This window comes from Bos mutus, chromosome 16 (genome assembly GCF_027580195.1).
Source record: "Bos mutus isolate GX-2022 chromosome 16, NWIPB_WYAK_1.1, whole genome shotgun sequence".
Lineage (NCBI taxonomy): Eukaryota > Metazoa > Chordata > Mammalia > Artiodactyla > Bovidae > Bos > Bos mutus.
In genome coordinates, this window is record NC_091632.1 from 43,660,788 (window position 1) to 43,686,396 (window position 25,609).

Below are 25,609 nucleotides of genomic sequence, written 5' to 3' on the forward strand. Positions count from 1 at the left end.
ATATACACTTCTAATTTAACTTGGAGTTAAATGTACAGCCTTAACAGATTACATTTAGACAAGGAGAAAGATCAACCATAAAGAAGCTAATATCTAATAATTCTTTTTTAAAGCAAAAATAAGAAAATAGAAGCAAAGTAATAGTAAAGAGCAGATTAATGAAATAGAAACAAAGATATAAGAGAGAAGAGAAACATGGGACTTCCCTGATGGTCTAGTGGCTAAGACTCCCAACACAGGGGGTGCAGGTTCGATCCTTGGTCAGCGAACTAGATCCCACATGACACAATTAAGAGTTCCCATGTTGCAACTAGATCCCTCATGCTGAAACTAAGATCCAGGGCAGCCAGAAAATAATACACGTAAATTTTAAACTTTTTTAAAAAGAAGAGAAACAAAAGCAAAAATTGGTTCTTTGAAAAATACTATGACAAACCTCTACCAAAAAATTAAAATATAAAATAGTGAACAACTTCATACCAATAGATTTTACTATTCAGATAAAACAAATACTTTCTTAGAAAAATGTGACTCAAATTGTCTTAAAAAGAAACAGAAAAGCTAAACAAATCTTTGAAACTGTGGTTAAAAAAAAATTATAGGTCAATTCCTCTCAGGAACACAGATGTAAAAATTCTAAATTATATATTAGATAGAAAATCAATGTATTAAAAAATATCATAACCAAGATGATTTTGACACAAGATATCAAGGGTATTTTTAGCACTAAAACACGTATCAGTGTAATTCAACATATTAATATATTAAAAGAAAAAAAACAAATGATTATCACAAGATTAAAAAAAAAAAGGCATTTGATAAAGCTAATACTTATTCATGACAGATACTCTTTAGCAAATAATACCATAAGGGAATATTTATATCTTTAAAAAGCTACCTATCAAAAACCTACAGCAAACATTATGTTTATTGCTGAAATTTTAACTGCAGACCCATTACATCAGGAACAAGATTAAAGGTTTCCTCTATTACAGTCTACTCAACACTACAGTGAAGGTCCTAGGAAGAAAAGTAACAACAGCTTTAATGACTAAAACAAAAAAGGCAAAACTGCTTTTTATTTTCTGCAGACTATATGATTATCTTGTGAAAACCTGGGAAAATATACAGGTAACTTATTAGAATTAGTAAGAAATCAATGAGGTTGATTATGTAAAAATAAACTGCACTTGTACACTTCAGGAGCAAAGCTAGAAAATACATTTTCTAAAAAACATACTATCTTTTCTGAATGTACATCAAGTTGACCATATGATCAGAGAAGGAAAAATAATTACTTCCAATATCTTTTAAAGGCAGTACTCTGACTGTATACCCTTGTGGAATATATTCTAAGAACAGCAGGAACTGCAAAGCCACCTTGAACTGTATTCAGTAGGTTTGCTGTAGGTAGTGGTACAGGTATGGTAATCACAGAACTACAGTGCGGGCTCTATGGTTTAGAGAAAGAAAAAGACCAAGAGAGAGGAAGAGGAAGAGAAAGGGGAAAATTATTCTTTACAGAAAAATGCCAGCTATTAGAAGCAGAAGGAATAAAAGAACTAAAGTCATTACTTTACAAACAGCATGATAACTGATTTCAGCAAGGATCCTCAATGGAGGCTAAAATCACTGGGTGAAAGGTAGCTGGGGAAGAGGACAGTCACACAGTCTCAAAGCTATTACCCCACACGCTACTGATGACTGAGGCAAACAGGTAACTTTACATGGAGAGATTTGATAAACACCAACCGTACCACGTGCTCAAACTTAGGACCAACAATAACAGGACAAACTGACATTACCAGATCCAATAAGAAGTATTGTAACTGCACCTCTGGAGTATTCACAGAAGTGTGTGACTTAAATCTAGTCATGAAGAAGAAATCAGAAATCCACTGTGGGATGTTCCATCAGATTACTGGACTGAACACTAGATTACTGAGAATAACAATGCTGTCCCGTCCCACCAGCCACTCATCTTTTAGCCATTCTGAATGATATGACAGGAAGCTGGGCGGAGCTGATGAATCCTGCACACCTAGGTGTCAGAAGCTCAGGGAAGTTAATGGCAAGCAGAGTCCATTATAAGGAAGCCACGGCGCAGATGGACCTTCCACACAGGCACTGGGCAGGGAGGAGCAAGGGTCAGGGGTTTAGGCACTTACTTCCCGGATGGCCCCGTCACAAACCCGAATGACATTCAGGAATGTGGGCATGACCTGGGGCAGGAACTGCACGCACTTGAGCCCCAGGGACTTGAAGATGAAGGTGATGGCCTGGACAACCATGGTGTGGTGGTGAGAGAGGGACTGGTCTCGGAAGATGCGCATCAGGGCCACCATGGACACGGCCGGGTAGAACTCGTCTAGAGGCAGGTTCCCCATGTTGACCAGCATCTCGCTGGTGCTGTAGTCAGCTAGGACCAAACAGCAATGAGGGTCGTGAGCTACACGCGACTCTCACTGTGGACAAAGCATGGTTAACAACAAACAAAAATCCTCCAGACACTCATTAGCATTCGTGTCTCTCTCCCTGCCACATTCTAACAGCACTGGGAATACAGGGTATATTAGGAACCAATGAATAGGCTCTCACCATGAAGGACACACAGTTTTTGGCTTGTCTGTTATCTAAACTATGAAAGCCTAAAACAGTACATGATAGGTTTGCTTTAAATTGCTGTGTTTAATTTAGCTTCTTATCATTCCAGTTCACAACTTTGTAGCTGAAACCATCAATAAAAATAATTACCCCCCCAAGTGAAAGTAAGGGGGATTAAATTAGGTAAACATCTGTTCAGCAGTTGCTTGGTCCCCCTGGGGAATTCAGACAAGTTAGCAACAAATGCTACCTGACCTGAACAACAAGGATCTCAAGGACTGGGGGTGGAGAGGGTATGGAGGGTGGGGGAATAAGGACCCTGAGAAGCAGAACATCCAAGAGACCAGATGACACGGTGCTGAGGGTGGAGGAACACCTGGAGGACATGGCTCAGGCTCCGCTTGACAGCTGGGGGTCTGACAGGGCATCATCACAGGCACACTTCTCTAACACACAGAACACACTGGAAGCAGAAGGGGCCCATCCACAGAGTTCAGAAACAATTAGTTTATTTACTTTATTTATTTATTTTATTTTGCTGAACTGGATGGGGAAGCCACTGTTGAACTTTCCTACTTTCAGATAAGTCTGCCTGAAGGAGACAGTGGGTTAAGTCTAGAAAACTTGCCCGCATCCCCAGGCCCTACCCAATCTCTCAGGCTATTTATCTAAAGGCAAAGAACTCCAGGGCCAGACCACTTGATGGAAAAAGAACCCTGGATTCGGATTGCTACCTGCTTTTCTATGCCCTCTGAGCCTTGTATCAGATTTCCCTATCAATTAAAATTGGGACAATCAGTTCTACCCTCTTCCTCCTTGGGTGCCATGGGAAGAGAAAACATCAAACAGGCACTAACAAAGAATGACAGATGAACAAATGTGATGGGGTGATAATTCACCTCTTTCTCATCAGCACAAAAAGTGAGCACAGACATAGTCTGTTAACCCTTAACAAAGAACCCAGGCAAACAGGGAGACTAGACACAGCGCCCTTCCTATGATTCAAGAGCAAACTACTGACGTTCCATTCAAAAGTCACCAAGTGAACAAGTGAAGGATCATTTCATAGTTATCCAGCACCAGGCTCTTTCTAAACACAGCCAGTGAGGGCTTTGTGAGGCAAGCACTTGGCAAGCCACTCACAGATCCCCTCAACTTACAAGAATCCTGACTTGACTTGGACTCTGACAGGCTGACGGCAGAAGCGTCCCGGGACTGGTCGATCATGCCAATGTTCACTTTGTGCTTGTAGGGATCCAATGCCCCTAGGAGCCCCAACACACGGATAGCCTGTGTGGGAAAGGGGTGGGGGAAAAGGAAAACATTCATCACAGCACCTGACTACAACAAAACAGTGCTCATGGACACTCCTCTCCCGTTCCCAGCTACAGGGACAAAACAGAAAGGGAGAGGAAGTCTCATCAGCACCGCTGGAGAGTGTTAATGCCGCAAACATCTCCCACTCTCTCTCCATTCTCCCAGCAAGTCTATAAAGACTAAGTCTGACAAGCTTCCTACCTCCCGCCGTGTACCCTGGTTTTGCTCAGTCTTCAGAAAGTTCAGCAGCACCTCCAGCAATGTGGGGTACTTCCTGTAGGGCTCTACCACGTAGCCAGTGCTGGCCACCAACTGCCCCAAGGTCCACAGAGCCACCTGGACAGGAAAAAGGTCACATGACTCATACAGCCAGTAAGAGAGAAAAGAAAACATACTTCATACTCTTTGTTAAATGGTTATAACAAAGAATTAAAGGCTATTACAAGAAAAGAATTTCCAGTGAAGACACTAACCATAAACACAAATCCTGAGAGCTGGGATATAAAAACAAGGCTACAAATCAATACAACCGTCACTGGATCAAAGGTAAAGAGCAGACCTGCCTTTCTCAAAGGAAATACACAGTCCTTCTCACCATGGATGATTGATAGAAGAAGTCTGACCCAAAAGGAAATTAAGGTTGGTCTTACTTTTAGTCTAGGCACCTAATGATCTCAATGACCAAAGTGAAACCAGGGCTGGGGAGGGTGGGCTGGAGCTCTGTTGGCCTCTACAGCCAGAGGCCAAGGCACTCTTTTTCCTTTTAGGAGGCTGGAGCTCTGACGGGTGATCTGTAATTTTTTTTTTTGTCTAGAGGAAACGGCACTGGTCAGCTCTAACACTGACAACAACTCTGGGTCAGGATGACAGCTAATTCGGTTCCAAGTCTTTTTTCTTTTCACTAAGTCAACAAATGTTTCCAAGTACCCACTATGTGCTAGCCATTGCTTGGGGACACTAAGGTGACAGAGGTCCCTGGCCTCATGGGCCTGTCCTGTTCAAAGAGGAAGTGGTGCTACTCACCTGCCTTTTGGCCAACAGAGAGGAGTCTTGGAGCATGTCCATAATGATAATAAAAAGTTCATCAACCCATTTCCTCATTTCAAGGCCACTAACCTACAAAATGAAAAAGGACGTGGCAGACAGCATTAGAAATTATGGCATTAAGAAGTATTTTGACCTCATCAGAGGTATAATCACATTCTTCCCATCCTACGGGAAAAAACAGTTGTCACCTTACCTGAGCCAACTCTCCTATCGTAGCCAAGACATTATTGATCACACCTGGGTTTGGATCAGGGTCTGGATCTTTCAGTTTCAAAATTAAAGCCTATGGAAAGAAGGTACAAGAAAATGAATCCTGGTGATAATTGACTAGGAAACTTCTTTTCACGTAAGTAAAGTTCACCCCAGAGATCATCTCAGACACAGGTAAATTACTTCTCCGGCTTTATGAATCCAGGGTTCCTCTGGAATGTAAATTCTCCTTTCTCCACACTGTACACAAGTCTGATGTAAGAGGGAGCTGGGAAGTGCCATGATTCACAAATGTTTCCCATGCCTTTTCTAAACTGCATCTGTGTGACCATGTACCCACATTCACATAGGTTGTGACACGCTTCACATGACTCAACATATCAGATTTGAAGGCTGTCTCCGATGAATATATATTTTTGCCTGTGTCCTGCGGCATATGGGATCTTAGTTCCCTGACCAGGGCTCGAACCTGTACCTCCTGGACTGGGAGAGCAGAGTCTTGGCCACTGGACCACCAGGGAAGTCCCACTGCCTCAGATTTTAAAGCTCACTTATTTCTTCACTTTGGGGGAGCTTCTTTATGCTGCTGTTTTCTCCTCTCCAAGAACATTTGATAATTGATGATGTGCTTGAAACACTACATCAGGAGGAGAGCACTTTCCTGCAACTGGTGAAATTCTTGGTATCTAGAGCTGCAGGTGCTTGATGCGGCTCTTGTCCCTGAGTGTGGGACCAAAGAAATGATCTACTTTGTTCAGTGTACCAGTGAACAACGAAACACTCCCTTTGTCCCAAGACAGCCTGGAGAGATAGTACCTGTCTCTGTCTGCTGCAGATTACCTTCAGAATAGGCTCCATGTAGGGGCGGATGAGCCGCGGGGCGTTGGAGACCAGGTGGCCCAGCATGCGGGCACTCTGCTCCTTGATTCTTCCAATGCCGCTGTGCTCCAGCTCTGTGAGAATCTGTAGGTAAGAAAGGCTCTCTATGGCAGAGGAAACTCAACAGCTGCTGTGTGTCTGAAGGGAGAATGAGGCGGGGACTAGAGGAAGGAACCAGAACTGGGGATACTCCACAAGCAAGGCCATCTCTGCCGCTCATAGAACAGTCCTGGAGATAGCAGCGACAAGCGGAAAAACTGCTTGAAACCAGCCCTTCCGTCATAGTGCTCCACGGGCCCTTGGTCCTCAGTGAAACATAGCATTTAACAGTGTAGATAGTCATAGGAGACTGAGAAAACACAGGGCTCACTGTCAACAGGGTTTTGCAAAAATAAAGACTGATGCAAGGGCTCTCTGCAAAAAAAATCTTTGCAGATTCCAGTCAGCAAATCACTCAGAGTAGCTATAAATGGTAACAATGGAATCGAAGACCGATGATGTTGAAAGAAATACTGAAACTTAGCAATGCTTCTGGGCACCTCTAGATAAACCTAAACAGGGATCATACCAACAGGATCCCCTTGAATCTTAATGAACAGAGATAACATGTGTGATCTAACCAACCTGCTGAAAACACCAGCAAATCAGCATGTTATGCTCCTGGGGACACAAACAACTTAATATAGACAAACTTCTGGAGAGCTGAAGTTGCCAGAAGGAAACCTCTGCACAGTGCGAAAAGGGAGAAACAAAGCTCATGTTAACTCAGCTACCCAGAGGAGGAGTCCCCAAGTTAATGTTTCGTCTTAGATTATTGCTTTACTAATCCCAATTTCCTGGACGCCCCTAGCCTGTTGTCAGTAGGTCACAACAGATAGCAGTGAGAAGGGATGGAGAGGGATACTAAGGACAGACCTGTAACTGCAAGAAGAGATGGCTGTCTGGGAGGAAACGGCTCCAGGGAGGAATGCACAATTCTCTGGGACAGCGTGGTGCCAAATCAGAGAGTCCTCAATTTACTCCAGAGCCAAAGAGCATCGCTGAGCAAGGGCAGTGGGTAATAAGAATACCCAGTGCCGTCCCTGATGATCAAGACGCCAAGAAGAGACCACAGCACACTTGGGTGTGGTCCCTTACCAAGGCATGAAAACGTAGAATTCAGCATGGGGAAACTTGTATCAAAGTTTAAAACCAAGAAAAATTATTTAAAATTTTTTCCCAAGCAGCCCTTGTTTTATTCATTCCTTTTGCTAATAAAGTGTTCCCAGATTTGAGCCTTCTGATAAAACAGAAAAAATGAAATGAAATAAAATTCTGGTATTTCAAGGGCTGAGTTCAGTACAGAGTAAATTCATTTAATGATGCTTCACATTTTCCAGTATCATAAAAATGAGAAGGCCTGACAGCTTACTGTAAACTTCTCGACGACACAGGCTACCCCTGGCTGCTTCACTGACGTGCTTCCAGCACCCAGCAGTACTTGGAACATAGCAGGTGCTCAAAACATCTGTTGTCTGAATGAACATACTGATATTCTCATTAGGAATTATATCCTTATCAAGCTTACTTAGTACAGTTTGAGCTGCCAGGCTCAACAATGATTTCTTTTCCTTCCCCAAACTTTACTTATTTCAAGCAGACTTAAAATGATAGGCACCCCTAACACAGGCCAGCAGTTAAGAAATAAACCATTAAGCTAAAAGCAAAAGTGACAATATAAATATAATATTTATTTGTTCACTGATGACTTTATTCACTGTTACTTTAATTACGATAAACTGTGAATAAATGATATTTCTTTAGGATAAAAGTTACATATATTTATAATTTTCTATGTTTAAGTGCTTTATTTGTTAGAAGCGTTTATTTACTTCAAAAGAAACCATGGGGAGGGTCACAAAGCTGAGGGTGAGGTAGGGACAGGATGGAGTGAAGGGAAGGGAAATGACCGCGTAAGCCATGCTGAGACCCAGAGAGGTGGGTGGAAGTAACACAAGGCAGGCAGGACTGTACCCCAAGCATTGCTCACAATGTGGCCAGAGAACTTACTTAGGTAGATGAAGACAAAAACCAGGGGATAAGTTTCAGGAGCTCAAGCAGCAAGGTCAACCTGAGGCTCTAGTCCAGTCAGCTGAGCTTGGCATCTGGCATTATTGAGCAAAGATAGCCAGGGAGCCAGGGACCACAGAGCAGGGGCAGTGATAATGAGAAACAGAGCTGGGACCTCTCCTGTGCTCGGCCTCTGTGGCGGGCCTGGCAGCAGTGGGAGAATTAGGAGGGGAAGGATAGGGAGGCACTGGGCCAATTGACACCCTCTGCAGCAGATGCAGAAAAGAGGAGCCAGAAGTGGATTTGCTGATGACTTGCCAGGAAAAAGGAAGAGCTGCATGAGAGGTCAGCCTGGGCCTAGGAGGTCTCCTGGAGTCACACCGACAAGAGGCCTATGAGGTGATAAGCACTTGAACCACAATTACCAAGCCGGGAAAACATGTGGACTCTTGGCACCAAATGTGGCTTCTACCAGGCGTCTCAACCCTTCTCCCTCTTCCTCCTCTCTTTCCCCATACAGTGCTCACAGGAGCGTGTGCTCACAGGAGCGTGCCCTCCCCACCACCCCAAGGGGTGGCCATCACACCCTCACCTGGATGAGCATCTTGCGTAGGAAGGGCATGACGAAGGCTGGGTTCATGCTGCTGAGCCGGCCCACAGTGCAGATGGCCAGCTCCCGGATCTCAAACACCTGGTCATTCAGAGCCACGAACAGGGCCTGCAGGTTCTCCGCCTGGGCCAGGTGTGCATCAAAGCGCTCGTCCAGGGACGCCAAGACACAGTAGCGGATGTCAGGGTCTGCAAGAGCAAGTGAGCCTTTCAGTGCTTCTACTCTTTCATCCCTCCAGTCCCTTCCCACATCTGCCTCCACTGCCATCATCCTAGAGGGGGACTCCAGACACCCTTGTCTCACTGAACTTGTCATTTTCTTTCTCTACTGAAAGGACAAAGATGACAGAATTTAAGGCTGATTATCTTACACAATAGGCTGGCATGGCCAAACCTAACGCCTTGCCAGAAGAAGAGCTGGACATCAGTTTGTTGAGGCCGAAGGATTCCAGAAGGACCATGCAAGGAAGCTGGCTACTTCTAACTGCACCTGGCACCTACACTTCCCTAGACTGCCTGCATCTCACAATTTACCAGGATCGGTTATCCCAACCACGAGCAGTTTGCTGAGCACATCTGCCACCACTTGCACTGCAGTCTGGCTGACCACATGAGCGTGGCCACTGATGAGGTGGACAGAGGGTGTGAGCAGGCGGGAGCAGGTGCGGGCGGCCTCCATACGGATCTCCTTGTGCTCGCTGTTCAGGAAGTGATCCGCACAGTGGCGGACAAACTGGGTCAGAGAGTGGCCTGGATACAAGGGCAGAGAGAAGACAGAATGAACACCGCTGCTTTGGACAGCAGCTCTGTGACTCACTGGCTGCAATTTCCACTTAGTGGCTACTAATTTAATTTTCAGCAAGATGTTGATCAGCAAGATACTGATCCAGAACTCTTCTCTTAAAAAGGTAACAAATGGGATTCCAATGGGCAGAAAGGCAGATGGAGAAGGAACTGGGTGACGTACAAAAGACAGTTCCTTCCTGCTTCCATCCTAATCTTTTATTTCCTTCAAAAAATGAACTATTTTGTTATATTCTGACACTGTTTTTCATATTCCCAGGCTTCCATCCTAATCTTTTATTTCCTTCAAAAAATGAATTATTTTGTTTTATTCTGACACTGTTTTTCATATTCCCAGAGAGAAAAACCATTTTTGATCAAATTTACCTTGTCTATTTTAGTTTCCAGATTCAAACATCAAAAAGAGAGTTTGATGTAGGCTGAGTTTAAATATAACTCCTTGCTATTCATTAGAAATAAATTATCCTGAGTGTTAATCAGTGTAACTGGAGGAACTGAAACGGGAAATCATGGATGCCGTAAGTACTCAGACAGCACATCTAGACTTCTTATACTTGATGTTTCTCTGCAGTCTTGACCAGTACCACCTACGTGATCTTAAATTTCATCTACGTGTGCATTTTTCTCTCCTGAAATATATCTCCCTAGGGTGTTAACGTGGGTTTTTCTGCAGCTTGGAATTCCAAACTGAACTGCATAGTACAGTACTCTTGGAAATCATACAGCCATAGTAACAAAAACACCCCAAGCCCTGCTTATACATTTTAAAGCATTAAACACCATCTCAGCTACAGGGAGGTAAGAAAGTGCAGAGTCCACCTCTGTAGCATTAGTTCTTTGGATTAATGCATACTATTCTTCAAAATATCTGTACCCCCTACCCACTTTTCCTGTCTTTGTATGAGACAAAGAAACAAAGATAGGAATTAACAATATACAGAAAGAATATAGGAAGGATGAGCTGCTGCAGAATCAGCCACCCTGTCTCCAAGACCCAAGCCAGAGCCAGGGATTCTAGGCACCCTCAGTCTGTTCTCCAGGTTCCCAGTGTCACTGACTTTCTTGGCAAGAGTCACCACCTTTTCTTACCTTCAAATTCAAAACTGCCGAGAGTTCGGAGAGCAAGGGTGATGCTGCCCACATCACTGGCCTCAGGGAGGGTCGTGAGACCAGGGGAAGCCAGCTGATGGGCCAGGCCCTTGGGCATGCCGGGGTGCCGGAGGGGTTTGTGCATAAGGACCAGGGACAGCATCTTCAGGAGCCCGTCTTGGATGTCCTTTTTCAGCTGTGGAATCTGACGGCTCAGGTCGTAGAGCACAGCTGTGAGGGCAGGGCTGAAGGGTGGGAAACCAGTCACGACAAGGGCATGTGACATCTGGTCTGTTCTGGAGAAGAAACAGCCCTTTCTCTCCAGAACAGGGACTGGGTCCCATCTCTGCTTGGTTTTTACAGCAGAAAGAATACTATAAAATTGAATATATATCCTAAAATCTCTTGGTCTGATTCCGGATTTCAAAACAATCTATGATTTTATATTGAGCAAACCTGTTTACTATAATTTAGCCACTAAAACCAAGTCTCAGTAAGTTACCTGGGAAGCAGATTGACAGCATCATCCTTATTTTATAGATGAAGAGAACGAAAGTGTAGGGAGCTTAAGTAATTTGCCCATAATAATATAAATGACAACTGCGAACATTACCAGAGCGCTTCTTAAACACACAGTACTTTGTGAACTCTTCTACTGAATCCCCAGGACAAATCCAGACAATAGGAATTGTTATTGTACCCACTTTTCAGACTAGAAAGCTGAGGCTCAGAGAAGTTAAATAATTTAGTTACAATCACCAAGCAAGCTAGTGATGAAACATGGATTTGAAATCAGCCTCTGTATTTAGTGTGAGCTATCCTACCTAGTCAATGTTATATGCCAACAGCCATGCCTCTTTCTTTCCACACAGACCCAGGAGTGTGGCTCGAGCCTCATACTAACTGAGACAGGGACAGCTCAGGTTCCTGACACCTACCTCAGGCCCACCGCCAGCATGGGCTCCAGCAGCTCCTTGATGTCCTGTTGGATGCCTGGCCCCATGGCTCGGGCCAGCATGCTGATGCAGGTGAACACTGTGGCATCCACCTGCATAGCCTTCTGTCTCCTGCAGAGAACCCAAGTGTGACCAGTTTAGACATAATGGCATTTTGTGATGTCCTACCTCAAAATCACCGTGGGGCAAGCAGGGCAGGTTACCCAAATGGGGCCACCCCATGTGGGTGTGCAGGTGACCTAGTGGGGCCCATCACACTGCCGTCACTGCAGACTTGTATATTTACAACAAATGTCCAGCAGATGGCAGTAAAGTCTCCTGAGTAAGGGGCCCCACTTCAGAATTCACACAAAAGGCGCCACATGGGTTAGAGTGGTGCTGGCCAAGGTACCGATTTAGGAAGCAAACTGAGCAAGATGCAGGTCAGGGACCAGGAGTGAAGGGCACAGCCATCATGTGGGAAGAAATTCTACTCCCTGTGAGGAGAAGGCTGGGCTTGAGATGGGCGAGGCTCAGTAATTCACTAGCACAATCCTTGCTACTAACACAGGGAACTATGAAGACACAATTCTAATGAACTCTGACCCCCTGAGACTTAGAGAAGATACCCCAGCCTCGCCACTCTGCAGGGTGCTGAGGTCTTTCTCATATTTTATTCATTGGGAGGTTTCGAGAGGAAGAATAATGTATCCAACTTTAGTGATGAAAGGGTGACCATTAGGTCCCCTCATTTCTAGTCTGGGAATCCTCACTTTAGTTGTTATCAGAATAAGACCTTTGAAAGCCAGAGAAAAGAACAGAACTAGGAGATTCCCAGTAAGTAATATACATATTGAGAACAGCACTGGTATCTAATATGTTTGCAGGTATTCAAGCTTCCCAAATATTTACATCGATGTCACTTCATTTGGAAAAGGCCAGAGCTCAATTGAGGAAGGGCTATTCATTATATAATTTGCTGGTTAATGATGCAGAGAACAGGATTAAGCTCCACAGAAACTGGAATGGAGCATCCTTTCTCCTCAACCAAATGGGGTGGAAGATGAAATAGTAATAAAGATGCTTACTTATGGGCGAAGTCCTTAGGGGGCAGGGCTGCTCGGATGATGTCCAGCACACGAGGTAAATAGACCTTGAACTCAGACCTCACAGCCACAGAAAGTAGCCCCAGGGCTTGAAAGGCTGCTGTCCGTTCCTTCTCCTTCTTGACGCAGCTCAGGACATGGTTCATGGTATCCTGGAGGTACTGGGTATCTGAGCACAGAAACGACAAAGTGTATATGGCTCAAGGTGAGGGCTGGTCTCTGTGTCAAGGTCAGGGTTCCTATGCAACATGCAATTTAAGAATAAATCAAGAAAGCCTGTTGGAAAGGCATTAAAGAGAATTGAGAGAATGTACAAACCAAATTCTTACGCTTGATCATCACTCCTCTGATAAAGCTTTTAGAAATATTAGAAATATAAGCTGTTTTTCTCCTTTAATAAAAAAAAAAAAACTTAATCACATTAATTGTCCCCATCCGTGTTACATTTTGAGGGAAAAGATTATATGCTCTTGTTTAAGAAATATATGTTAAATCTTGGTTTAAAACGAGGAAAGGATCAACTAAGCTATTTTATATTGAAATTTACAGTAATATTGAAAATTGTTTCCAATAAACAGGCCATTCCACTCAGCCTAGGCCTAGAAATCACTTTGCTATCACCTAGAGAATTCTGTACAGTTATATTTAATAGAATAAGATTTAGTCTGTAATTTGGAAAGCCACATGTGTATTTTCATTAAGTTTACATAAGCCAATGTGCACGGGTAGGCAATTCTTGGGCAATTTAAGCTAAAGTGTTATGACTCCTCAGAAGGCTGGAGCTGCCTGCTTCGTGCCTTGCTTCTGTTTCTCCTCTTCCATCTCGCTGGCCTCAAGGCCGTGCACCGGCAGCACATACTTTGGAGCGGAGAAGGCGAGACCGTATGTCCACTATCCCCGAGAAAGTGGGGGCTGTGGAGGGCCACGATAGCCGCACTCAGCAACACGCCACTGCGTTTCCGCCATTGACGTATGTCTCCTCTAATAGCTCGAGGTCAGGTGAGGTGAGACCACACATCTCCCGTCCCCAAGTGAGCGCTGGAGAGGGAGGGCCACCAGGACCACACTCAGCAACACACATCACTGCGTTTACACCACTGAGGAATGTCTTCTCTCACAGTTCGTGGTCAAATGAGTTGACCTCCCACCAGCTGAGGCACGCTGGGGCTTGAAAACAGTCAGAGACCAAGGGGATACCACCCTCAAATCAGAGTGCGTCTAGGAGGAAAACTAGACCTTTGCAGAAGGGCAGTGTTTCAGCAGGAAATGAGCTTAAATGATAGTGGCAATTTCCTTTTCCAGATTTAGCACCCCAAGAGACTAGGAATCTGGCATTGCTAGATTCTAGCCCAAACCCAAGGGGAGTATTTTTGACATTCCCAAAGGTTGCATCATCAGGAAGTGCAAGCAATGACTTCCAAACTGTTAAGCTTTAAAAAGTGGCACTTTCCCAATGAGACTGTACTTACACAGGCTGCTCAGGCTGAATTAAGGACATATTTTAGTATATTATTTAATAAAACAACAAAAACCCACATCAAAAGAACAAACCTGGGGGCCTTCTGAGCCTTTGTATCCTGCTGCTAGGCCGTCTTTTGAACTTACTAGGGTAACTGCTTCCACAATATGCCAGACTTTGATCAAATATGGCCTACTTATTACTCTCTTTTGAACCACAGACTTTCAAACCAAGATCATTTAAAGCTCTATTGAATAGGGGCGTGTCTGGTTATTAAAAAGAGAGAAAAGCTGCTGAGCACCAGGAGGGAAGAATAGAAAACTGAAAAACTACGGGTGATTTTCATTACATCCTTTCTTTATGGTTCAGTGATTTTATGTGGCTATTTGTCTCATCCTCACTCAGCATGGCCTGTGCTCACACCCCACAGGTTAACACTTCACCAGCTGTATTTTGCCGCTGTCTCATCTGAGCTGAGCAGTATGAGATGAGTCTATGCCAGGGAAAGGCATCTGTGGAGGGGCAGGCTGGCCTTCCGTTTCCCATCTCGGCTCTCACTGCGTCCTATATGCTTATGAAATGCAGGCAGCATGCACCACAGTGAAGACCAAAGAGATGTAGGGCCAAGGTCTCTACACCCAGCAAGGAGGCAGGTGAGACCAGGATGTTAAGTATGAACAGGCAACTGGAGTAATAGTATAATTTTTACCTTTACCTTATTATTAAAAAGGCTTTGAAGTAGCCAGAGGAGCCAGCAACAGTAATGGTTTCTATTTCTTGGAGCTCACTCTGCACCAGGCACTTAGAAAGGTGCTTAGACATTCAGGCAGCCCATCTCATGGTGCAGGAACTGTCACTCTAACTGGACCCATCCAGAAGTGAAGGTCCAGGAAGGTCACACAATCTGCCCCCAACTTCGCAGCTAAGAACAGAGGCTGGGACTTTCCCCCTAGTGGTCTACTGTTTAAGACTCTGTGCTCCCAATGCAGGAGGCGCAGGTTCAATCCCTGGTTGGGGGACTAAGATCCGGCATGCCTCAAGGCGCAGCCAAGCAAAAAGAACAAAGGGAAGATTCACCCCAGGTCTGATGCTGTGGCCCTTCCACAGCTGGGGGTTATAATGAGAAAGGAAAAGCATGCTTCCAGCTGAAGTGAACCAGGCAGGCCTCAGGGAGAAGCCACTGTCTGAGCTGGGCCAGTTTCAGGAGCTAGGAATTCACAGCAACCCCTGGGAACAGGGCAGGAAGGGGGGAAGCCACAGTCTGTCACTCGTGAAACCAGCCCCTAAAGCGTCTAGTCCTTCCTCCTTGTGAGCGAGGACGCAGCCTGGTGCCCACCTCAGGGGCAGATGCAGGACTGCATCGGCTCCTCTGTGCCCCACAGACTAGCCGCTGCACCCCACAGAAACCCAAACTTCCCTTCCTTCAGTCTATCTGGAGCCCATTCGTGAACGAACATGTTGGCTTCCACGCGAGAACTTGCTTGGCTCTAGCAGCGCCTCTGCCTGCACATTCGGACTGTCCCGGTGTTTGCCACATTTACAGAAAATCTGAACTACGTACCGCTGAAACTGGCTAAGAAACCAGAGACTGGCCTTTCAGCAGTCACTGCTTCAAATGAGAAGCAGTTGTAACTTTCTGCAATCACGTCTTCTCTGTTTAATTACCCCTGATGGGTAACAACACAACGCATCCATGGACATCCTCACCTGTGAAGGCAGAAGGTCGGAAGGCAGCCAAGCGGGGCAACAAATTAAGGATTGTCATTTGGATCAGCGAGTTCTTGCTATTCCTGCACTTCAGCACCCACTGGCACACCTGAGACAGGAAGGACACAGGGTTGGTAAAGGAAGGGGAGGCATGGAGCTTGGGAAAAGAGAGAGCAGGCCTCCTGCTACTGACCTGATCAAATTTCTCCTCCATCAAGTCCCTGCAGCAGCGACTTTCCACCAGCATGGACTTTGCTGGGCTGGGGGAGGCCCCAAAGCCCATGAGGCCTTGGTGAGAGCTGTACCCCAGCAGCCCCACCAAGGCATTTGACTGCTGGGGCTGCACGGACTGGAAACTGGTGAAGGGGGTGATGTGACGGGGCTTCGTTCCAAAACCCATGAGATCCTTGCAGTACTTGTCATGGACCAACTGCTGCTGTGTGATTTCTTCCATTTCTTCTCTCAGGCGCTGTACACATGGGGGAGAAGTCACCTTTACTCACAAGAGGCATTTACCTGGGCACCGTGGAGTCTATGAGCAACACACACCCAACCCTGAAATGTAGCTCTTCCCACAGGGGATGGAGGCCACTCTTCTTGAGGATTCAGGTTTCCCTAGGACCTTGCAGGGGGCCTGATTCTAATTTAGGCAGAAGAGCACCACCTACTGAAGGATGAAGCAGCAGCAGGGGGCTGGCTCCCAAGGACCCGTAAGCTACCCTTGGTGTGGGAAAGCTGACTGTTGATGGCTATGACAGGAGACTCCTTAGAGGGTGAGGGGCAGCCCCACCCTGCTAAGGAAGCTCTGCTGTCCCTCTTCTCACCTGAAACCCAGGTAGAAACAGCGGAGGCAAGTGATATTCTCAGAGGCCTAGGAATTCTGTAAGAGGCATGGAACAAGCTGATTGGCTGAGAACTCACACCTCTTACCTATTCAAAGGACTGCTCAATAACTCGTCCTCCAGCAGTCCAAATTGAGAAAGATAAGAGAACAATTAATTTCCAGACTTCCAAACTCTTCTCACAGATATTTTCATTTTTCAGAAAATCTTGTCCACTATTTTTGTCAAGGTCACCAACATTCTTTTGTTGCTAAATCGAATGGTCTCAGTCCTCATCTTATTTGACTTGTCTGCAGCATCTGATCCAACAGTGTTTCCTCCTCCTTGACACCCTTCACTCACTTGGCTCCTTGGACCCTGAGCTTTGCTGGCACCCACACCCACCACCACCACTACTCCTTGGTCTCCCTGGGTTCCTCAGGATCTCAGCCCCCAACTCTCCCCCAACCACCCTAGTTACCGGGGAGTTCTCATCTAGTCTCACGACTGGAAATAACATCCACATGCCAACAACTCCCACATCTGTCTCTCGCTCAGATCTCTCCCCCAAACTACTCAACATCTCCACTCAGATGCACAATAACAAGTTCAAAAGCAAACCCCTGACCTTCCACCCCAGACCCATTACTCCCATCTCAGTAAATAGCAACTCTACCCTTCGGGTTACTGAGGCCCCAAACCTGGACTCCTCTCTCTCCCACCAACCTCCAAATCCCAAATTTAGAACCCAACCCCTCCTGGCACCACCACAGCTCCCAGTATGGTCTACACTGCCCAAGTTCTCTACTGAGATGCTACAGTTCTGTCCTGACTAGACTCCTGGCCTCAGCCCTGGCCCCTCCATTAATTTATTTCCAACGATATGTGCAGGGGCTTCTGAGATCCTATGTGATGAGTCCCCTCCTGCCCCAGGTATTCCCTGGACCCTGCCTCCCAACTCCTCTCTCCTCTCATTCAGCTCACAACAGCAAGCTCGCTCCCTTCATAAAGCAGCACACTCCTACCATGGGGCCTTGTGCTTACAGAACCAGCTGTCTGGAAGGGGCATCCCCAGATGTTTGTATGGCTTTGTCCTTAGCTTCTTCACGGCTATGCTCAAATGTCACCATATTGTAAAATGTAATCCTTGATCCATGCTAGCTTCCCCATTCCTTTCTCTGCCCTACTTTTCTCCACAGCACGTATCGCCATATGCTGTACTATATATACTTTTATTGATTTGTGTATTGTCTGCCTCCTTTTGCTAGTATGTACTGTTTTATTCACTGCTGCATTATTCTAGCTCTTAGGACACAGTATAACTGGCCTATAGTAGAAAATCAGAGATACCAAAGGAACATTTCATGCAAAGATGGGCTCGATAAGGGACAGAAATGGTATGGACCTAACAGAAGCAGAAGATATTAAGAAGAGATGGCAAGAATACACAGAAGAACTGTACAAAAAAGGTCTTCACGACCCAGATAATCACGATGGTGTGGTCACTGACCTAGAGCCAGACATCCTGGAATGTGAAGTCAAGTGGGCCTTAGAAAGCATCACTACAAACAAAGCTAATGGAGGTGATAGAATTCCAGTTCAGCTCTTCCAAACCCTGAAAGATGATGCTGTGAAAGTGCTGCACTCAATATGCCAGCAAATTTGGAAAACTCAGAAGTGGCCACAGGACTGGAAAAGGTCAGTTTTCATTACAATCCCAAAGAAAGGCAACGCCAAAGAATGCTCAAACTACTGCACAATTGCACTCATCTCACATGCTAGTAAAGTAATGCTCAAAATTCTCCAAGCCAGGCTTCAGCAATATGTGAACCGTGAACTTCCTGATGTTCAAGCTGGTTTTAGAAAAGGCAGAGGAACCAGAGATCAAATTGCCAACATTCACTGGATCATGGAAAAAGCAAGAGAGTTCCAGAAAAACATCTATTTCTGCTTTATTGACTATGCCAAAGCCTTTGACTGTGTGGATCACAATAAACTGTGGAAAATTCTGAAAGAGATGGGAATACCAGACCACCTGATCTGCCTCTTGAGAAATTTGTATTCAGGTCAGGAAGCAACAGTTAGAACTGGACATGGAACAACAGACTGGTTCCAAATAGGAAAAGGAGTACATCAAGGCTGTATATTGTCACCCTGTTTATTTAACCTATATGCAGAGTACATCATGAGAAACGCTGGACTGGAAGAAACACAAGCTGGAATCAAGACTGCCGGGAGAAATATCAATAACCTGAGATATGCAGATGACACCACCCTTATGGCAGAAAGTGAAGAGGAACTAAAAAGCCTCTTGATGAACGTGAAAGTGGACAGTGAAAAAGTTGCAACCTTCAGAAAACTAAGATCATGGCATCTGGTCCCATCACTTCGTGGGAAATAGATGGGGAAACAGTGGAAACAGTGTCAGACTTTATTTTTCTGGGCTCCAAAATCAGTGCAGATGGTGACTGCAGCCATGAAATTAAAAGACGCTTACTCCTTGGAAGGAAAGTTATGACCAACCTAGATAGCACATTCAAAAGCAGAGACATTACTTTCCCAACAAAGGTTCGTCTAGTCAAGGCTATGGTTTTTCCTGTGGTCATGTATGGATGTGAGAGTTGGACTGTGAAGAAGGCTGAGCACCGAAGAATTGATGCTTTTGAACTGTGGTGTTGGAGAAGACTCTTGAGAGTCCCTTGGACTGCAAGGAGAACCAACCAGTCCGTTCTAAAGGAGATAAGCCCTGGGATTTCTTTGGAAGGAATGATGCTAAAGCTGAAACTCCAGTACTTTGGCCACCTCATGCGAAGAGTTGACTCATTGGAAAAGACTCTGATGCTGGGAGGGATTGGGGGCAGCAGGAGAAGGGGATGACAGAGGATGAGATGGCTGGATGGCATCACTGACTCGATGGACATGAGTCTGAGTGAACTCCGGGAGTTGGTGATGGGACAGGGAGGCCTGGCGTGCTGTGATTCATGGGGTCGCAAAGAGTCGGACAAGACTGGGCGACTGATCTGATCTGATCTGATAGTAGATGCTCATTCTATTCTGTTGAATGAAGAAGTTATGAAATTATAATACTTTATATTTGTACGGTGGTGATGGTTTAGTTGCTAAGTCATGTCTGACTCTTGCAACCCCATGGACTGTAGCCCGCCAGGCTTCTCTGTCCATGGGATTTTCCCAGGCAAGAACACTGGAGTGTGTAGCCATTCCCTTCTCCAGGAGATCTTCCCAAACCAGGGATGAAACCCAGGTCTCCTGCACTGTAGAATTCTTTACCGACAGAGCCAACAGGAAAGCCCTTATATTTGTATAGTTCTTCATAATTTACAAAGTACCGTCACCAAAGTACTATTTCATTTAAACCTGTGAGCTAGGTGATATTGTCCCGTTTTTCTGGAGACAACAAAGATCCCAGAGCTGTGTGGGGTACAATGGAAAGCATGTTATACTCAGGTGGGGAAATCTCTGAGGATGATCATTTACGCAATGCCCACTAGGAATCAGGAGTTGAGCTAAGCACCCCATATATATTTAGAAACCTTACAGGAGCTCCATGAGGTGGATAAGACCCTGTTAAAACTGAGAAAACTGAGGGGGTGAAGTAATTTACCCAAGTCACACAGCAGAGAGAGGAGTGGGGATCCAGAGCTAGACTCTGTGCTTCACACGCTGCAGCACACACTGTGCCCACACCCAGGACGTAGGCACTGACAAACGTCACTGGGCCTCCAAAAGCAGGAAGCCCCGGGGTAAAATTCCACAGCAACCAGTTCCCCACTGGAAGACTACCTCCCAGATACACCCTGAATCCAGCACGAGTGGACTGACACTGAATCCACTTCTGCGTCTACACTACCAGAGTCAGTGGAAGCCGTATCTGTGCCACAGCCGCACCTTCCAGGGGCCGCTTCCAGCTGAGAGAACGCAGTAAGAATGCTATGGCGGGCCTCCTCTGACAGCCAGGTCCGGCCTGAGGACCCTGGGATGGCTCTGCATGGTAGATTAGGACGCTTCCATCCCATTCTTCCCACTCTTGTTCACTCAGGGTCAGACACGCGTTGAGGCCTGATGGTTCTCCCAGCCTCTTCCAGCTCCCTCCTCATTTTCTCTCACAGGCTATTTCCCTAATACAATCCTTGTACTTTTAAACCCATCTTTGTAGCTGCTTTTTGAGCCAATACACCTCCTAACTCATCTTTCTGCTTTCCTCCCTGCCTCTCCACAAGCTCTTCCCCACAAGCAGCCAATGACTGTTAGAGACACATGCCGTCACATCATCCCCTGGGGTAAGAATAAGAGCCTGGGTGGACCACAAACTATGAGCCTCCCAGTAGGGCCTCACCCTCCCTCTTCCCACTCATGGTGCACCAGCTTCACTTCCCTTCCTGCTTGAACTTGTCAAACTCTCTTTCACCCTCAAGTCTCTGCATGGACAACCTCCCTGCCAGCCGCTAGGCTGGCTCCTCCATGTCGTGTGGTCTCAGCTCAACTGGCATCACTGCAGGGAGGGAGTCACCCCCTCCATCCTATTTCCCTCCACTCCATTTCTTCATAGATCTGGCTGCTGTCTGAAATGCTCTTATTTCTTTGTCTATTACCTGTTTCTCTATAAAATGTAAGCTTGTGAGGATGAGAATCTCGCCTGTCTCACTCTCAGAATGGCACGTGGGAAGCCTGGAACCCCTAACCCCACTGTTCCTCAGAAGTGGCTTCTCACCTCTCCCTCCATGCTACTGATCCGGACCAGCTCATTGAGGATAAGCAGGGCTCCATGGATCCGGTCATCCCGATTCATGCCCTTCTCCTTGGCCAAGGTCTCATCAAACCCTTTCTCTGCTTCTTCAAATGTGTGCTACAGAGAGATGCAGAATGCTTTCATTACACAACACCCAGAGTTAGAAAGCAGCCCGGCCATCTATGTGGGGGGTTCTGAGGTTACCATGCCTGCTCAGGGACTTGTGCCAGTATCACCAACAATACTAGTTCATTGAGATCTTTCATCTAATTTAGCTTCAACTCTCACAATGCCACCATGAGGCAGATTAAAAACAGAAACTAAGTGACTTGCCCAAGGTCACAGGGCAGCCAAGACTAGAACCCAGGTATCCAATCCCATGTTCAAGGCTCTTGGTGTAGGACAAGCCTCAGTAGGTTCTCCTGGTAGCAGCAGTCAGCACAGGACTCGCAACACTAGAGGAGAACTGGTATTTTCTCAGTATTTACTGCATTTCATTCCTCCAGACACACCCATTTTCCCCTACTTTAACATCTCTGAAAAGAGATCCCTTATAATTGTTGTTAAAAAGGCAGTGAGTGTAACTGGCATTGCAGTCTCACTATTAGTGGTGTGTAAAATAATGGCGTAGCTATGGACAGATCTTTGCCTTCGTTGGAAACAACAAAATAACTACTAATTCACAGTGAGCTTAAAAAGTCATGTAAGACCAAAGTAGACATGACACTAGCTCTGTGGCCAGGGGCCTACTTCTGCTCTTTAAGCCCAGTGATGCTCTAGGCCGAAGTGCTTTGCTGGAGGCTGGAATGGAACCATCTCCTCACCCTGTACCACTGCGGCTTCTGCATCTCTTTTGGCTCCCGCTGGGTGGTGAGGATCAGACAGGCACGAAGGGCGGCGACAGCTCCTTCCCGGATGGCCTGTTTGGGGTCCCACACGGCCACAAAAATATTATCAAAGAAGGGCTGCACTTGCTGGAAGAAGAAGGTGGGGACGCTGATGGCCAGCTCACGGAGCACCAGGACCTGGGAGGAAAGGCACACAGAGATCTTGCATCTGGATCAGACAGTTCTGTTCTCTTAGGAACACAGCCTCTTTTCATGCCAGAGCCAACACACACTAGGAAAACAGCACACTTGCCCACTCTTGTAGCTCAGAATTCCTGGGGACCTAGGAATGAGAGTAAAACTGATCAAACATCTCAGAGTCCATTATCACAGGGTGTTTAGAAATAGAACGCTTGTACAGGAAAGTCAGGACACAAGTTCTGAAAGGGCAGCCGTGTTTGATGTTTTATATACTGCTCCACTAGAAGATAGCAGATAGATAGATAAATAGCCTAGAATGTACCTGAACTACTTAAGCAGTCAATAAACTTTTACTGAATGGATGTTCCTGTTTAATATTTAATCTTGCTTTTTTCATTTGACCATGGAAAAATGGAAGGTGGGCAGGAGGGTCTGCCCCAAGTTAGAGTTAGAGAGTGGCACCAGAGGCAGGCCTCTCACCCAGGCAGGCTCCTTTCTCATGGTGCTGCCTGCTAAAGAGGGAAGCGACTGGAAAGGATCTGCCTAAAGCTTCTATTTCCACCACACTGGTTCATAGATTCTGTCTCTTAAGGACAGACTCTCCCCCGCCTCCCAGCCTGCATTTTTAGCCCATCAGACTAGTCTTTTTCAGGGATGAGCCTTGGAGAGCGAGGAGGATGTGCGTCTAGAAGAAGAGGGTAGAAGCCACCACTCCCTCAAATGCAGAACAGCCAAGGGGAAAGAGGAAGTCTGGACTGTGTACTGACCAATCAATAAATGACTAAAACATAAACAGGAAAGGCCTGGGAGAAGGCAGACCCACTCTCCCAGCAGGGGGAGCAAGCACCTCCCTTGCTCCTCTCTGCAGCCCAGAACTTCCTTATTCCACAGGATATTGAGGGACCTTGACAGAGGGATGCTGCAGATAGTGCAGCTGTCTGAGGCTTTGTAAGCCTCTTGGCCTGTGGCTTCTCTTCTTTCCTATGGCTGAACGGTGCCTTCTGGGGAAGCGTTTTCGACTGGAAAATCAGAGGTCAGGGTAAGAACTGTACACAGGGCTGCCTCTCAAGCAATGAAAGAGAACGTTAATTTTCCTCCTCAGGAACGGAGCTCAGGGTGAGGAGAGAAAGGGACCCGGGGTAGAATTCAGGGCCACCAAGAAGCACAGTGCCTCTGCCTGGAGCGACCCTCTCACTCTTTGCCTTCCAGGGCCCTGAGCACGTCAAAGAAAGGACCCCGACACGATGCACTGCTCCCCAGACACTCACAGCCGCGTGTCTCCGGCCCTCATTGCGGTCAGCACCCAGCCATTCCAGGGCTCGCTTCACCTCAAACTCCACATACTCAGCAGTGAAAGTGTCCCCTGCCATGGCGAGCCGACCGATGGCCTTGGATGCCATTTCCATGACAACTGGGTCGTTGGAGGGAAGGAGGTTCCGAAGGTAGTTAGCAAATCTTCCAATTCGAGTGGCATTCCCGCCTTCCACTCCTATGAGGCTGGCTGGAAAAAACAGGAAGGCAAAAGGTGAGGAAGGGCACAGGCTGCCCAGGAAAGTAGGCGGCTTTCAGAGGGACACAGCCAGTGACCTCTTCCTTTTAAGTACTGACTGAAATCTCCAGACAGTAAGGATGCAAACAATTTTCATTTCAACCAACAGATTTGGCATTTGTGCTAGAACTACTTACATAAAGCAAAATGACCTCATTTTAGTAAATACAATTTGTTTTCCCAAGAAGAAAAGGAAAACAAACTGGGACTGAATAATAGTTCACAGGATGGACGACTAGTTCCTGGGAGCTGAAAATTACCTGCCTTTCATTCAATGCATCCCAACTCTACTTTTCTGTTTGTGAGTCCTGCTATGCCACACCGTGCTATGGAGAAAACAGAGCCTGGAGTGAAAGCAGGCTTCTAGTCTCAGCCCTGGTACACTGGCCCTAGAAAAGTTACTTAATGGTTCTGAGATATGGTTCAGATATATGGATATCTGAAAATACCTGCTTTGCCCATGTCCCAGGACTACTGCTAGAATAGCTGAGTAAGTACACTGAAAGCCATGAGGCTCCTTAAAATTCCTTAAACAAATGTGAACTAAGTATCCAGTAGGAAGCAGACACAGGGTGCAGTGGACACAAAGGTGAGCAGTCCTTTATTTCCAGTTCCCACCTCACCAGAGACTCTGTCCTTACCTATGGCCAAAATGCCACCTTTCCTCTCATTGGCATCTGAGCTGGACACCAGTTCAAAGATGTGATGGTTCAGCTGATCATAGAAGCGAGTAGACTCCTCTTGACTCATCTACAAAAGAAGATGTACTCAGCACAACTGCTAATGTCTCCCTGATGGTGGGATGGCTCCCAAAGGTTAGGACCTGAAAGGCAGCCGGCAGGTACAGTTCAAGCCAAGGGGGACACGGCTGCTGCCCATTTCTAGTTTTAAACTGTACAGCAATTCATTGGTCTATTTAACAAATACTTATTGCATATCTTATTCAATAGCAGGCCACCTACCGTCCTAGATTCTACCTAGTACCAGAGGTATAAGGACAAATAAGACATTGTCCCTGACCTCAAGTCTGGTCTCTGTTTAGAAAGCCCCAAGCAACCAACTCTTCAAAGCCATGCCAACCACTGTTATCAGGCAGAAAGAGTAGAAGGTCTGGAATGTGGCATGAAACAGAAAAAAATGAAAAGAAACAGCCATCTCTATGCTGACTCTTAAAATACCACACCTCAGGAAATGCCACAGAAATGTGTAACTGCTGCAAAGGAATCCGCACATTCTATGGACACGAGAAACTGGGCGCCTTTCTGAAATGGAATCTTTACATTTTCTGAATCCTCACTTAGGGGTCAAGAGGCATCTAACCCAGGGATGGTACAGGTAGCCCCAACACTCCATGATGAATGGCCCCAACGACAACAGTCCGAACCTCTCGGAGCTCCATGGTGACGTAGTGCTGGAGCTCCTTGGCAGCTTTGGCCCTAGTCTCTTCATTCCGGCTCTTCAGGCCGCTGGCAAACTGCTGCAGGACGCTCACATTGCTGGACGTGGTGGCAGCTGTGGTGGCAGCAGCAGGGCCGGTTCCAAGCATCTTGCCCTGAGGTTCTTTGGAGAGATGCTTCCTTTAATATTCTGAATAACAAACTATGGCAATGAACTTATATATGGTCCCAGCTCCTCAACACAGATCTTCA

General features: G+C 46.2%; 1 protein-coding gene across 1 annotated transcript in view; it reads right to left on the reverse strand.

The window, feature by feature from the left end:
* The window catches only part of MTOR (mechanistic target of rapamycin kinase), a 123,538-nt gene that overhangs the window by 95,779 nt on the left and 2,150 nt on the right, over positions 1–25,609 (reverse strand). Inside the window, exons 2-19 of the mRNA XM_005901305.3 lie at positions 25,345–25,520; positions 24,602–24,710; positions 23,680–23,912; positions 22,208–22,408; positions 21,366–21,500; positions 16,009–16,284; positions 15,816–15,924; positions 12,632–12,818; positions 11,547–11,675; positions 10,609–10,853; positions 9,250–9,465; positions 8,699–8,904; positions 6,019–6,141; positions 5,162–5,251; positions 4,945–5,037; positions 4,123–4,257; positions 3,765–3,894; positions 2,169–2,419 (exon numbers count right to left, since the gene is read on the reverse strand). Of these exons, the coding sequence (XP_005901367.2) occupies positions 2,169–2,419; positions 3,765–3,894; positions 4,123–4,257; positions 4,945–5,037; positions 5,162–5,251; positions 6,019–6,141; positions 8,699–8,904; positions 9,250–9,465; positions 10,609–10,853; positions 11,547–11,675; positions 12,632–12,818; positions 15,816–15,924; positions 16,009–16,284; positions 21,366–21,500; positions 22,208–22,408; positions 23,680–23,912; positions 24,602–24,710; positions 25,345–25,506 (3,030 nt within the window). The 5' untranslated portion in view covers positions 25,507–25,520. The remainder of the gene's footprint in view (positions 1–2,168; positions 2,420–3,764; positions 3,895–4,122; positions 4,258–4,944; positions 5,038–5,161; positions 5,252–6,018; positions 6,142–8,698; positions 8,905–9,249; positions 9,466–10,608; positions 10,854–11,546; positions 11,676–12,631; positions 12,819–15,815; positions 15,925–16,008; positions 16,285–21,365; positions 21,501–22,207; positions 22,409–23,679; positions 23,913–24,601; positions 24,711–25,344; positions 25,521–25,609) is intronic.